This window comes from Labrus bergylta, chromosome 1, assembly GCF_963930695.1.
Source record: "Labrus bergylta chromosome 1, fLabBer1.1, whole genome shotgun sequence".
NCBI lineage: Eukaryota > Metazoa > Chordata > Actinopteri > Labriformes > Labridae > Labrus > Labrus bergylta.
This window is the reverse complement of record NC_089195.1, coordinates 7,327,732-7,343,305: the sequence shown is the minus strand read 5'-3', so window position 1 is coordinate 7,343,305 and position 15,574 is coordinate 7,327,732. Positions and strand designations below refer to the sequence as shown.

The following is a 15,574-nucleotide window of genomic DNA, read 5'->3' as shown; positions in this document are numbered from 1 at the left end:
TTGATGGTCCAAGAGTTAAATATCTCTGCATCTTCAAAAGAATTTTGAAAACCCACAAATAACCTCTAAGCTACCACTCCTCTTCCAAGAATAATAACGACCACAACATGCTCTTTCTTTCCTTTGTCTCTTGATCCTTCTGAGGCTTTTTCCATGCTGTGGAATAAAGCCTCTGCAAAATACACAAATGGGAATTTAAAAGTATATTGTGCATTAAACATAACAATAAAACATCTTTAGGACTTAAATTAGCACTTAACTTGTGCACTGGAACTTTTTTTTCTTCTTCTGACCAACAGTGACTGCACACGTTCACTTACATCAGTTCCAACAGTGCCAGGGCCGAGGAAGTGTACTGTGCTTGAGCATGGTACGGAGCACTCGTACTATTTAAACAAACTGGACTCTGTTGGTCAAACGTGCTTGGGCAGGGTACAGATTGCCTAGTGAGAGTGCGTCACAAGGGGCCGGGTAATTACTTAATGGAGTTTCCATGATCTACACATTTGCCTTAGAGGCTGAAATATAGACATGACTTTGTGTTTTTTTTATGTCTGATTACCAACAATCTTGACAAAAATGTAAAAATATCTCTATCAGCTTTGACATATTATCTAAATATTTAATATCCTGCCCTACTTTGGTTTTAAATGTTCCACAGAAGAAACTCAGTATGGTTTCGAGTCAGTCACAAGAGGGGACTTGATGTTGGCAGAAATATGACTGTTATTGAAAGTACGAATAGGTGTCAGTGATTTCCCCACCTGTCGGTCTAAACTCTTGTCCAAAGCAAAATGTTTGACTTTTTTTAACCTTTAAACTGAACGAATTCAGTCGTCTGTCAGCGACCTCCCAGCTGACGCTTTAAATAGCCTCTTTAATGATGTCCCCGTGCAACATGACAGTGACACTGCTGTGCCCATTCTGACTCATCCTTTCCCTTAAGACACATTTAGCTCTCAGCATGTGATTGGTTGTTAGGTTTCATTTAAGCAAGAGGTAGAAGGGACACCTGTGAAAATCCTAAAGACAACAAACAGCAGCCGTTTTCAAATCCTGAATTGGTGAATATGTTTATCCTGCCCTGCTGGAAGCCATTGTTTTTCTCTCCTTCAGCACGACAATTAAATCAATGCTTGGTTTAGGTGATCCATCACAACTGCTTTTAGGCTATTTTTGGTTCTGCATCGAGAGTGGGCGCTTTTTTCTAAACCTCTGCATTGATTTGGGAAATTGAGGGAAAGAAGGTGGAACATAAAACATTTTATTGTTGATTGGTTGGTAAATCCTTCCTAAACCAGCAAGGACTGTGTGCAAGTATATGAGATAATTCAAGGCTGAGAGGCAACTTTTCAACATGCAGAGAAACAAAGAAGACCATTCTGTCAAACACTGCTGGTCTGCAGGTGTGTTGTTTCCTAAAGTTTCCTTCAGCTGACTCACAGCCACAAGAAAATAGAAACTCTCTGCAGGCTAAAGAGAAAAGTACCCATGAGACACATTAGTACTTAACATGCATTGATTGATTCATTCCCTGCTGTCGTTTTTCAAACTCCAAAACACTGAAACACAAGCAGCTGTTTCTCTTCAGAGTCATGGAGTCCAGTGGTTACTGAAAAAGGCGATGGATGACGGGAGCCTTCCAGAAAGACATCCTCCACTCATCATTCTCCAGCATCTCTCAGTGTGAACGTGCGGGAACAGAAATAGGATCACATAGAGAGGAGCAATACGAGAAGAGAGTTTCCTCTTTCAGAGAATGACGGAGCTTTCTCTATCTCTGTTTCAGGGCCTGCAGGCTGAAGAAGAAGGCCCAGCATGAAGCCAACAAGATCAAGCTGTGGGGGCTCAACCAGGAATACGGTCAGTACTGCACATGTCTGAGTCCTGTTTGGAGGATTTTTTATCTCTTTACTCCAACTGAAGAATAACATCTCTCCCACTGGTTGAGACATCTGGCCTTTATTTAAAAACTGGTTTAGATTGAATTCGATAAACTTAAAGATGCAGTGTCTGACTTCAAATACAAGCTGCGACTTTTATGAAAATTAGTTGGTGTTAAGTTTGTGACAATGACAATTCACAAAACACGCTTTAGCTTTCCAGTCAATGTCCATACTTCATCTACTCAATTACCCATACTTTAAGAATCATTACCTTCTAATTCATATAACCAATCTAAGAGTGATGTTATGTAGTCTTACACATCTTATCAACGTTGTCAGAACTGTCATGCTTCACACCCGATCTCGTAACCTATCATTTCTAGTTCTAACCTATCATGGCTAAAAAGTGTGTCTCTACTTGTGCTGATAATTGCCATTGTAATTTGATTATGTGCAACAACAAAAAAAAGCACATACCAAAGTCAGCCTGAAAACTGTGTTTAAAAAGACATGATCTAATGTGCTCGTATCATGCATCTACACACTCAGCACACAAACCTTTGATGTCTCAGATAGACTCCTCGATACACGGGCCATGCATTCACACTATTCAGCTTATCAGAGAGTCAGACGTCACATTAGCTAGCACGATGACTGAGGAAGAGGGACACATTCAAATCTGATTGGGAAAGACTTCATGTGAAAAATAATCACTTCTGCTGTTTGGAGTTATTTAGGATTTGGGAGAGATAATGTGTTTAAAATACTGTGACTGCAGTGTTCCCCCAAGGTTGGAGTTGTAGCAGCGGCGGTGAAGTGGAACAATGTTTTTCTAAAAATGATTTTCTTTAAAATAGTTATTAACATTTATTAGAAATTATAAACCAACAACCACCCTATTGTCATCACCTTAGATTTAGAAGTGGAAATCTAAATAATGTTCTATGTACTTGAGTGATTCTTTTTATTTTTACACTCATACAATCATTAAAGCTAAACTCCCATCAGAACCTAATCGCTCATTTCTGCTGTGGTTCTTATTTCTAATGCAGAAGATCAAATATAAATGAAGCAAAAACAGAGCTGAGAAACCATATTTTCAACATCATTTTAAAGATGCTCCGTTGAAGAACGCTGAATACCAAAAGATTGCAGGGAACACAGAAGTCTGAGAAGGGTGACTTCACCTCGTTCCAGATAATCAACACCTTTTCTCTGCCAAATCTGTCAGCTCTGTCCCGCCACCACCCTCCTCCTCCCTCTCCTCCTCCCTCTCCCTCTCCTCCTCCCTCTCCTCCTCCTCCTCCCTCTCCTCCTCCCTCTCCTCCTCCCTCTCCCTCTCCTCCTCCTCCTCCTCCCACTCCTCCTCCTCCCTCTCCTCCCTCTCGTCCTCCCTCTCCTCCTCCTCCCTCTCCTCCTCCTCCCTCTCCTCCTCTCCTCCTCCTCTCCTCCTCCTCCCTCTCCTCCTCCCCCTCCTCCCTCTCCTCCTCCTCCTCCTCCCTCTCCCTCTCCTCCTCCCCCTCCTCCCTCTCCTCCTCCTCCTCCTCCCTCTCCTCCTCCTCCTCTTTGATTCAAACAGCAACCAATTTCCTTTTGAAAATTTTTTTTTTCATCCCATTTTCAACATTCCAGTCATTCCTCTGCCCGGCACAGTATTTCAGTGCGACGGCTTAAGTTGTGGCTCCGGCAATAAAAAAGAAAAGAAAAAAGTGTCCCACTGTCGGGAAGCCAAAACACATGGCGCTAAGCCGCACACATAAACTGAGCTTCCTCTCTCCCTCCTCTGACTCTTTCTTCTCTCTTTTTTTCATCCCTCCCATTCATTGCTCTCGCTCTTTGTCCTCTCTCTCTCTCTTTGTCCATCACTGTAATTTGCAGCTTCTAAAAACAAGCTTTAAATTCTAAGCGGCAGATTCAACAGGGAGCTTCAGACATGTAGGAGTTTGGTGCCAGGCCAGTGCTCTGAAACCTACTGAAGACTGCTACTAAAGACTAGTTTTATCACTGATTCTGTTGGGTCATATATCCTTCATACCAACACAAATCATAAAATGAAGTTTTAAATGTTACTATTATAACTCGTTTACCGTTTTGGGAGAAAAAGTCATGTTTTTATTCCATACTGTTCTTCCCTCAGAGAACCTGTTGGGAGCTCTGCTGCGCATCAAGGAGGTGATTCGACTGCGGGTGGAGAGCAGCGAGGAAGAAGACACGGATGAGCGAGGGATGACCCAACGCCTGGAAGACATCCTCCGAGAGTCCAGCGGTGAGAAACACAGACACTCCAAATCTTATTTATCATCCGCATCATTACTGCTTCCATCTGTTCAAAACATGGGTTAGGAGCTTCTTGTTAATATTAGCATGTTATTTATTCTCTAAAACTGAGCAGTTTGACTTTAGTATTACTTTATCTAACAATTAAAAAAAAAAACAATCTAGTGAGTAAACTTAGATTATTAGTATAAAAACTCCAAATATGTTCTGAATTGGTGTTCTTGGCATTTACTTTTTTTTCCTGAGGCTGTAGATTCTCATTTACAACGTAGGGTGTCCTCGACTGCTGATACAAATCACTGGCCGAGGGAAGAGCGGTATTTCTAAAATAATAATTAAGTTATAAAAACAAAAACAAAGAATGCAACATTACAATTCACTGAAAGACTCTTGTAAAGTTTGTGTGTCTATAGTCATGTCTGTTTTATAAAAGAAACCCTTATTGGAGAGATATTTCTCTCTTTATCTTCTCTCAATCACATGTTTAAAATGTGTTTTCATGACACTGCAGGACCTTTAGTCGCTGGGCGGACCAAAGACTTTGTGCAGAGGATTCTGGCAGCCAGCGCGGGGGGTCAGAACCAGCAAACCAGCAAAGACCCCCCGCAGGGAGGTGACGAGGTGGCGGGCTAAACCTCACCAAGTATCTCCCTACACCTTCTCCTACTTTGTCGTCCGCGCCTGCCCCTCCTCCCTGCACCACCAACAACACATGAGAGAGCAAGAGCAGGTGGATATGTTGGGAAAGAAGAAGAGGGGGAGAAAGAGGAGGACGAAGTAGCCTAAACAACATGGGAGTAAATTACCACCCTGCTCCTCCTGCTGGCCCTTCAAACAGCAGATGATCTTCACCGCTCTGTCTCTGCAGGCTGCAGCAAAACCACCAACTCCAACAGGCCAGAGCTGCTGCTGCTGCAGCTGCTGCTGCTGACGTCTATGTATTCTGTGTTCTGTCTATGTATGTGTTTGAGTGTGTGTGAATGTGTGCGTGTGTGTGTTGGACATGTAACATACTGTATGAGTGTGTATAGTGTTCCTCTCTCCCTCTGTGTGCTGTATTCGTATCCCAGTGTGCCTATGAATAGACATTGCACTGTTTTGTAGTTGGTCGTAGTTGCTGGCAGGGGACCTGTAGTGAGGCGAGGGCGAGGGGGCATTTGAGGATAGAGGAAGTGCTAAAATAAGGAAGTGGGAGGAGCCCAGGCCTGGAAGACAAAGACGCAGTTATATGTATGTGTGTGTTTTTTTTTATGTATACTTGGCTGGGCTCCTATAGAAGCACTGCATACCATTCTGATTGCATCGACATCTGAAATGTCAGTGAGTGTTGTGACATTTAAATATTGACGGAGTCCTGATGCCAGACCAGCTGTTGATGGAAACAACAGCCTGTTTGTTGTTGAAAAAAAGTCCCTTGAGCTTTAATACACTCCCCCTTGCTCGACCCCCTTCCCTTGAACTTTTTTTTACATCCCTTCAAAATGTAAGCAAAGTTAAAAATGAAAGAGAAAACTGCACCTTAAACCAAACTGACCAAAGATAAAGTGACACTGCTGAACCACTCGGACACCAAAACCTCTCACTCGCTTCAAATGCTGCCAACCATTAACAAGTCATTTTGTTTTGAGGGAAAAGTGACTGAATATTTTTTGTTTTTTACCTGCGTGCATCCTTCAAGGTTGACGTTTGCAGAATTCCCCTCACATTAATGCACTACTGCCCCGAGAGGCCTGAGAGTGGTGTGACAGACATGGGATGACTGATTCGCTCAGTCCTCTAGCTCTGCAGCCTGGTGCTCCTTTCAGCTTATCTTTAGTGGCTTTATTTCTACCCACGAAAAAAAAAAAAAGGATGTGTCCTCAATGCCTTCCCAGAACCCTCTCCTCAACCCCCCTGACCTGATTATGTAGCGCACCTTTCTGAATTGCAATGACAAAAAAAAAGAGAGAGAAACACCTTTTTTAGGTTTAGAAAGCAAATAAGTTTGTATTTTTAAATGATTTTTGTTTTTTGAGGCGATGCCAGCGTCAGTTGTGAGAGTTTGAAATCTGCCTTTGTTCTTGTGGTCTTTGCCGAAGCTGTAGACCAATCTGTCCGTGGTCTCTAAATAATGGACATTAAAACAAGTCAAGGACCCGTTGAATTGCACTGTGGTAAAAAAAAAAGAAAAAAAGAAGAAGCTAAGAAGTACCTTCAATGGGCTTCAGATCGTCTGAAAGAGAGAAAAAAAAAAGACTCTTGGCACCTTCGTTTAGAGACAGATATTATTTGAGAGACTTGTTGTGCCCGCCTGGTGGTCTCAGTTTGTCTCTGTTTGGTGCTACTGGTTGTTGAGAAAATAAAAAGCAATGCAAACCTGAGCAGAGGCATCAGGCAGTAACTGCTGACTGGGTTCTGGCCTGTGAGCACGTACTTTTGTAATAGGCAGTTTGTTTGCATAATGACGCCTTTCTGAAGTGCCTGGAGCTTAAAGCCACCGGGACCTGTGTTATTATGCCTGATCTTGAACCCTATTACAAGTTAAAATGTAACCCATGACTACTGCTCCAAGATTAGCCTCACTTGACTTAACTTAGAGGACAAAAAAGTGCAGGCCTGTATTAGGTTCTTTCACAATCTAAGCCAAAAAAGTCAACCAAAATGTTTTCCTTCATATTAAAACCTATACATGGAAACAGTAGCTAACACCGGTTTCTGTGAACATCATCTCTGGGAATTATAGAAGTAGAGGAGCGGCTGTTAGCTAAGCAATCCCCCTTTTTTTTTGTTTTTCAACCTTGACAAGCTCCCGTCTGGGCTGCGTTCCAAAGCTGCTGCTCTAAAACATGCTGCTTCCCCTCCTATGGAAACTCCATTTCCTGTTTCAAGCAGGCGAGGATCAGTTAAACTTAAACTCTTCACCTCCTCAAGGTCTCATTCATGGTCATTTCAAAGCTGTGGACACCACTGTTGTATGGTGGTTTGTCTTGCTCCTGTATACGTTTCTGTTTCCTTCTGATTCTGGGAAATGTTGCTCATGGTAGTGTGAGCACTGAACTGTAATGTAAACAAGAAAAGAACTAGTTCAGCTGGAAAGGATTCATCTCAGTGTCCTGCTGCTGGAGACAGATAGTCTGTGGCTATGTGAGGGAAGATGCCTGATGCAGCTGCAAACGTCTTTGTTGTCAATGAGGCTTTTTAAACATCACCACAGAAACCTGCTCAGGATTTCATGCGATCGTTTTATGATACAGAAAATCAAAGGTGACCCAAGATAAGTTCCATTGGGGCAAGTAGAAGAAATCCACTTCACACTCTTGCCGCTGAGGAGAAGTGATTGATTCCTCCCTCCCTCTGCCCACTTTCTGTCGAGGCTTGGGAAGGCAGCGACGCTGCCAGCAGAGTCACAGGATCTCCCGCTGGCAGCTGCCTCCTTCTCATGCCCTTAGACAACAATAAAGACAAAGAGAGGGAGCAGCTGAAAACAAATATACATACCACTGGACTGTAGAACGATGTGCAGCAAAGGATGCACAGTATTATTGGCAATTGGTCCTATGTTAACATTTGTGCCCGTATGATAATCTGATAAACTGAACTTCAATTTAAACTACGACTATAGGAGTGTATATTCCAATAATCAAATGCTATTTATTTCAGATTTCTGACACAGAAAGTGGTGATACTCACAATCAAAATACAACATGAAATTGATATGGCATGCTTAACACATAGACTATATACAAGAAGTTGACAAAGCCACCTGATCACTGTTTAGAAGCCTTGAAGGTAAAATATGCTTTCAGAGTAAATGTCCTGTACTTTAGCAACAGACTAAAACTAAACGCTTTCCAAGCAGTCCCTCTTCTGACCCTTATGGCACCGTCTGAGGGACAGAGGATTGTTATAACTGAGTTTCGGATTTAGACAGTCGCCATAGTGACCATATTTGGACAAAAGCAAAAGCAAAGTTTATAAAGAATGAAACTAGTTCGATGTGAATCAGTTACTCGGAGTAACTTGAATTCTGAGGATAATTCTTGCTAGTAAAAGAAGCACATTTGAAAAAAAGAATGGACATACTTTAATGACGGGCGACTCAAAGAGTTTCTCAGTGTAACTGGATGCTCGACAATGTCTATCCTAAATGGGATCAAAATTAAAAATCATGCTGTATTAAAAAAAGTCCAAAATCCAGGAATTCAGACCATAAACTCATTTTAAAACATTGACAGTGATTACAAGAGAAGAATTCTTTTTTTCTAACACATCTTATACAGTCAGAATCATTTTTGCAACCTGTGGTGTCGCCCCCAGGTGGCAGGTGTATGACGGTTCTCGGCTCAACTTTAAAACTCGAGAGGCTACCTCCACTTCTTCTGTACAGTCTATGTTTAAACATGTAACCTACATTTGGGTATGCTGCTTCTTCTTTCTTTAGCAATTGAATGCGTACAACTCAAAAAGCAATTTACTGTACATTTGCATCTGCTCTTATAGGCCTTGACAAAAAGTCTCTGCATTAAAACTTGCTGATTTCACTAAAGGAGAGACGTGATGGGCTCTGCAGTTAGGTGGGAAGAAATGTATATATCAGATAAAATGAGATGTAAAATATGGTCATATCAGATCCTAAGTGGTGCATCTCTGTGTACAACCCGTCTGTCATGAGTGAGGATGAGGATTTTGGGGTTTTAGAAAGATTCCACTTTGAATACACAAGTTTTTTCCTGATGTTTGCCTCCTTCCTCCAGAGTGGTGTTGTGTAACTTAGAACTCCATCTGCTGTGTACATTCATCTATAAGCCAAAAACTGAAGAGAAATCTGTTGTAATGCAGTGAATTCCCAACACTGATCCAAACAACAAACAGGACATGATGCCGGATTTTACGCAACTAGTGAGCTCGTAAAAGGGCTTCTGACAACACTGTAGCATTATTTCTCTTTTTTCAAAACAACAACATGTTGACACTTTTGTATCATGGCATATCCCTTTAACTGTAAAGCTTTAATGGGGAGTGGCCACTTTTGGCAAGGCCGCTCGTCTCTGCTCACATTCCTGACTCAGTTTCCCCGAAAAGTCTCTGTTTATGCGTACCTTGAAGCAGCAGGGGAGATATGAGAGGGGGGAAGCTGAAATGACCCAAAGATGTCTCTGCTGATTGGTCACTCTGTAGCTGTTTCATGGTGGACTCTACAGCCTGAGTTGACTAAGGGACGACTGAGATTTAAAGAAAACAGAAATGATCTTCTTAGCCAGCTCTGACCTAATATGGACGATGACTTTGCATCAAGTGTGCAGTTCTTAACCGAATGACTTCCTCGTTGGGTGTCACCATCTGACAGAGAATATACAGTCCTGAAACATGTCTCATGTTCGTACATCTGGGCTCTTGCAGAGGAAGAGAAAGTCTGGGGACAGAAAGAGATGGATTAAACTTAGCTGTTGAGGAAACGGTGACAGCTTGAAACTTTTAGAGCACTTGACATGAAATAAACACAGAAGACATTCAGCTCAACAAGTTGCTTAAATGTCTGCTGTTAAATAGAAATGCAAATGAAGAAACCTTTTTTTTTTGCCAAATGAACTCAAATTAATAAGCAGCTGGCTGTGGGCTGTGAATAATGATCCCTTTATTTAGAGGGAGAATGTCTACATTTGGTTTTAGCTCTGATACGGTGTTCATCAAACAGGGCCCAGTGTTGCCAATATCCAATAATGCAATACAATTATTTAGTATCTGAAACAAAAGTTCAACATTCTCAGAAAATTGACTTAGGAAAGCAGTCAATAGGCCTAGCTTAGCATAAATACTGACAATTTGGAGCCAGGCATTTTTCAAGCGTAACAAAATCCAACTATAGCTAAAGTTAGATATTTTTTTCAAATTTAAACTTTGCAATTCATTGTAAAAGCACTTTTCCTGACATCCTGTCAGCAATAATTCAATGAAATTCTGCAAGTAAAGACCATTTTTGGGAGGGGTTGTCACAGGCCTTGAGGAAGCCTTAGCTAGCGATCTTTTTGCAAAAAAATGGCAGAAAAAGATAGTTACAGTCAGCGATGACAACTCTGTGCTGCTGGTCTCCTCAAAGTCTCGTTTGGACTCATCCTCCACAAAAAATGAGGTCAAGCTTGTCTACATATATTGGAGGAGTGGGCGTCTTTGGCATTTCCTTGGATACGTTCACAATTTGGCTTACTCCTGCTGATCTCTCCGAAGCTGCCTACCTAATCTTTCAGATGTTTATAGTTTGATTTGTTTAAGACATGACCTTTCTTAAGTGTTCACTGTTTCCCTGGAAACCAAACCGTGAGGTCACTGCTTCAGGACAGAGCAGGCTAGCTGTTTCTTTTTGCTTTCAACAAAGTTTTTTGTCTTTATGCTAAGCTAAGCTAAACTTCCCCTTGCATAAGAATGGTTTACATATCTCCGTCTAACTGATGGGAATCAGCAAACAGTTTATGTAAAAATATATAGTAAAATCCTTTTGAACGTTTTTAGACACTAACTCCAGATCTACTAAGGCAGAATGAACACAAGTGTTCTTCTTAAGCAACAAACAATTTGCAGAAATTTGCAGATACAAAATAAAGAAGTCAGGCTGAAGTTTAACACTTCATGGACTTTAGAATAAAAATTGGGCTGCGAGTGTGTTTTCAACATGCTTTCTTTAAACTTCACAAATAGATGTGAAACGACTTGGAAAGTTTTCTGCTTGAAGAACGTTTACCAAAAAAAGTTGTGAACCATGTGCTGCACTTTGAAACCTTCAGCATGGGCTATTAAGAGAAAATAGATGAACTGATTGTTATTGGCGTCCTGATTGGCTTGAGAGGTTTCACATTTTCAGCTGCCTGAGATAAATCCTGCATCTGTGCCAGAGCTGGCATGCTCCGCATAAGACATTCAAAGTCTAAAATAGTTGAGTAGGATGTATGGAGAAGGGAGGCTGTTGACTCCCCTCCCTCTCCTCCTTCCACATGGAGGCGTTGTGGAGCAGCGGGGGTGAATTGACCCATCAGTAAGACTACACCGGTGGGACGTTGCTGACCTCCTGGTGGCCGTCCCCGCTCTGCTCCGGTGCTCACATTGTCAGAGACACTCGGGCGTCTCTGGTTTCAAAGGCGAAGGGCCCGCGGGTTAGTGAAGGCTGGTTGGGGGGTGGGGGGGGGGGACAGCACTTAGCCTCGGAAAAGTTTACCCGAAACCTTTTAGTTCTCCTCCTCTGCCTTTCACACTTTGACAGCTGCAAAGGTGAAAGATGAGGAGGAGGTGGAACAGTAAGGTCTGCGTCTTGATGCTGCTTTATCACTAACCTGGAAACCTTCATCTGGGCCTCTTCCAGATGGAGAAGGTTTCATTGAAGACCTGCGGGTCCACATGAAGTTTGATCCATTGTAAAGCTGAGGTGTTGGATGCTGGCTTGAGCTAGCTCCAGTTTATACCCCTAATGTCTTATATCTGCAGAGCTAAGCTTCGGTCATTATGACACATAAATCTCTGGTGATCTTTCAAAAACGCCCTGAAAAATACAGTTTCATTTACCCACGTTTTGCATGAATAAACAACTGTATAACAAAAGGAAAGTTTGGATATTCTACATAAAGAAACCAAATTATTTTAATTTGTAAAAACACATTTAAATGGAAATGTTTTTTAAGGGTCTACTCGTTTTTCCTTCACTGTGACTTCAACGCTCAGTATTTTAAGTTTTTTTGTTTTTATAACACCAGAGATTTTAATCACTGACGCTTAGATCTGCAGCTGAAATGTAAAATGATCAATGAGTGACATCTGAGAGACACTCGCTGCTTCAACTAAAACAAAGTCAGTCGTTTCTGTCGATGTCAATGAGTCGGTTGTGGATGCGAGCGAGTGAAAAAGGACTCAAACTTGATGTCATGAATACTTTGATGTTCAACAGAGACATCCTGTGGTGTCACCACATCTTGAATGATGGGAGCAAAAAAGGAAAATCCAGAGACTAGAAAACATTCCACAATGCCATGTCATATACTGTACAGCAACCCTGAACTTCTCTTCTCCCCAGTTTCCTCCTCCCCCCCTCTCCGTCTGTCTCTCTGTAACCAGTAATCACAATACTACAGTAATACTTCGGACCTGTTAACACATTAACACATCTTTATGTACAACTCCGTCAGTAAGTAACCTTTAAGAAATAGTTCAAAAAAACGATACAAAAAAAAAAATACAAGAAGTGCCGTACAAATAGAAGCCTAATATTTTTGGTTTTGGTTTTGTGTGAGTGTATTGTACACCTGTATAATGTATATTTTAATATTTATATGCAGCTGTTGTATTAAAGTATATTTTTAAAATAATAAGAGGCTCTGTTCCTTTTCAGCTTGGAGTGTTTGGGGACATTTTTTTTCCTGCAGAAGGTAAAACTGATAATTGGAGATTAAAATAAGAAAAAAAAAAACTTTAATTGCTAATTATTTTCTGCAGCGTTTCAGTGTTAACTGTTAAGCAGTGTGATTCATTTAAGGTGTTGCTTTGTTCGCATCTCGCAACACCTGGTAGGAATAGAAAACGGAGTGATGCATTTCCACTGTGGGATAACAGTTGGTGCTTGAATGCTGCACAGCACCCCCTACAGGTCACACACACACACACCAATACTACTGAAGGGGTGAAGTTGAAGATATGTTCTTTAGAAGTTTTGGTGTGAAATAACAGTTTTGGTTTTACAGGCTGCAATGACACAGCAGATTCTGGCAACCTGAGCAGTCAAGAAATACACTCAAGACCCCCTATTTAAAGGGCCAGGCACCCAAATAAATCTGTTCTAGTGCCAAGATTTGTATTTACAGAGTGCTGAAAGAGCAAAAACCAAGTGCTTGACCCCTACAGTGATGGGAACCGGGGAGCTGAAAGATCCACTTGCAGGCTCCCTTGAAACACACACAAAGTTATTCTTAGTTAGTTACCACCTTAGTTACCCTAACAGGGACTTCCTTAAATCAACTTCATTAATGCCACCTTTATGCAAAGAGGCCACCCAAAGTAGTACACATAGCAAAACAGAAACACAGAAAGAAAAGACTATATACAATTTTCAATGACGAAAAAATTACATTTCAATAATAAAATGTAAAAAAATCAATCGATAGTGTTCTATACAAAATAATATAAAAGTAGACCACCCAACAGCTAAGAGGAATAAAAACAGGCACATCTCACTGACACTTAACGCAACACAAGAGGAACATTTCAAACTTGCTGGTAGAGGACTTTAGAGAACTATCTGAACTCTGATGTGGAATGGACTCATAACTAGAAGCATTGTGTCGAGTCAATAAAATGACACTTAAATGATGGTCATGGGTCGCAATTTATTGTCTTCTTGGTGGTATTCACCTTAATTTTAGTGTAATGATATCATGTTTTAAATGTTACCCAGACAATGTGTATATTTTGAAAAGCATTGTCTTTTCTGTCTGTACATTCAAGGGGGAACATACTTGTGCATTTATAAGCAATGAGTTGGTATAAGGGTAGATACAGAGTTTTCTGAATCTTGGACCAACAGTGCAAAATAACAATACTCTAAAGTACTCAGAAACAAACAAGAAACACTAAGTGATTGTAAGATAAAGAAGAAAAGAGAAACATTGTATCTCTGATGGGAGTGGTCTCTCCACAATGATAAGATCTCAACCCAGTTCACCACCATATGGTACATATTGAGCCAACCATCTCCACCACCACTAACTTCAAATGAAAATGTTCTGTCAAAATAAGCCTTTTTTTCATCTCTTAATTGGAGTCCAGAGACTTTAAGAATGAGTGCCCAGACTTATTGAAGCACGTGTTGGCCCAACACCTCACTGAGACACTTTACGTTCCTTTCATTTGTCAACCGGTCTGTATTTCTGGCTCAAGTATTTCTCACATCATTAAATTCACAAACCTCAGTGTGCACCGTTTTCTTTGGAGCCCCTTCCTAAGTGGAAAAATCCCTGTGGTGGCAGAAATCTGAAGGCAAGGCAGTTTATAGCAGCTCAGAAAAATCATTTCTAGTGTTACTCAGTTATTCGCACAAAGAGAGACAGAAGCAGCTGTGTGAAAAAGAAAAGTGGAGAAGTTGAGAGAGAAGTTGCTGTCTTTCTCACCTCAACAAAACACCCAGCATGAAGCGCCGTGTGAAGTGAATGTGAGTGCTGGATTGTTGGTTTTGGAAGCTGACAGACGCAGTCCTCTTTAATCTTGTGATAGAAATGTGTGTGTGTGTGTGTGTGTGTGTGTGTGTGTGTGTGTGTGTCAGTGTGTGACAAGCTCCTCACTTGAAGTATACAGATCAAATTAGAGATAATAAAAAAATCCCAAAACGTGGGCGGACGAAACCAAAACCATCTGCAAATCTTGACAGTTCAGGATGTAAGAAGAGGAAAATATGTTGTTTCATAATGAGTGTTGGATGACTCCTGAACATAATCTTTAATCTAAACCACCAATATACTCTGGAAACTATTTTTTCCTTCTTAAAATAATCTCAAGTATCACAAAATCTCCATCAGAAGATCATTTTAAATGTTCCAAATGTTTTTTTTCTGCATACTTAAGACCTTCTTATGTCTGGCCATGTTTGTGTTAAAACTTAAGTATAATCAAAGATTCCTGTAAATGGATGTTGTGGTGAGGTTGTCCTCTCTGAGATCAAATCAGTTTTAGACCATACATATTTTCTGTATTTTAAACTGTATATTAGAAGCCTTAAGTTTTTTTTTTTAGCTGGAAGTGATCATGTTCGGGTAAGAGGGTGGAGCTGCTTGAGAGAAACATTTCTTCTTTATTAACAAAAATAAAAATGTATGTTATTGTTTAAAACTAATCTGGCTATATGGACACATTCTAAATTACAGTTTAGAGTAAATGATTAATAAAAGGTTCTTGGCTATCAACCCAACATTTATTTTCATCCTCCGTATTTATTTGTAATATAAAGTCTGTCAAATCAGAGAGACTTGTTCAACAATTCATTTTTGAGGTATTTTTCAATCGAGAGGGCTTCTTGTGAAGTTTCCCAGTTGGGCAGTCATTTCTTTTACGATTATTTTGAATATGCGATTCACAGAATCTATAAGCTTATCTTTGTAAGCAACAACCAAACTCTCTTTAAAAACACTCCTTAATATTTATTTATGTGCAATCTTCAAATGTCAATGTATTTGTTAAGGTTTCCTGTGTCATAAGGGGTCAATTAAATAACCACATCATAAAGCATATCCTGCTCTATCCTTTGTTTTACTTGAAGGAACATTCATTTATAGAAATACAAATCATGCTCTATTGAAGAATACTAGAGACAGAAATCATAAACTCATTAGGAAATATTTACTCAGGTAATGAATCAAGTAAGAAGTGGGATCATTCTCTCATGGACTTCCATTGCCTTTTTAAAA

The 15,574-nt window shown here is 40.6% G+C and overlaps 1 protein-coding gene across 1 annotated transcript in view; it reads left to right on the top strand.

The window, feature by feature from the left end:
- Window positions 1-12,512, top strand: part of LOC109998172 (CREB3 regulatory factor) — a 33,279-nt gene extending 20,767 nt beyond the window's left edge. Inside the window, exons 8-10 of the mRNA XM_020652932.3 lie at window positions 1,790-1,863; window positions 4,024-4,152; window positions 4,675-12,512. Of these exons, the coding sequence (XP_020508588.2) occupies window positions 1,790-1,863; window positions 4,024-4,152; window positions 4,675-4,796 (325 nt within the window). The 3' untranslated portion in view covers window positions 4,797-12,512. The remainder of the gene's footprint in view (window positions 1-1,789; window positions 1,864-4,023; window positions 4,153-4,674) is intronic.
- Window positions 12,513-15,574: the final 3,062 nt, after the last annotated feature.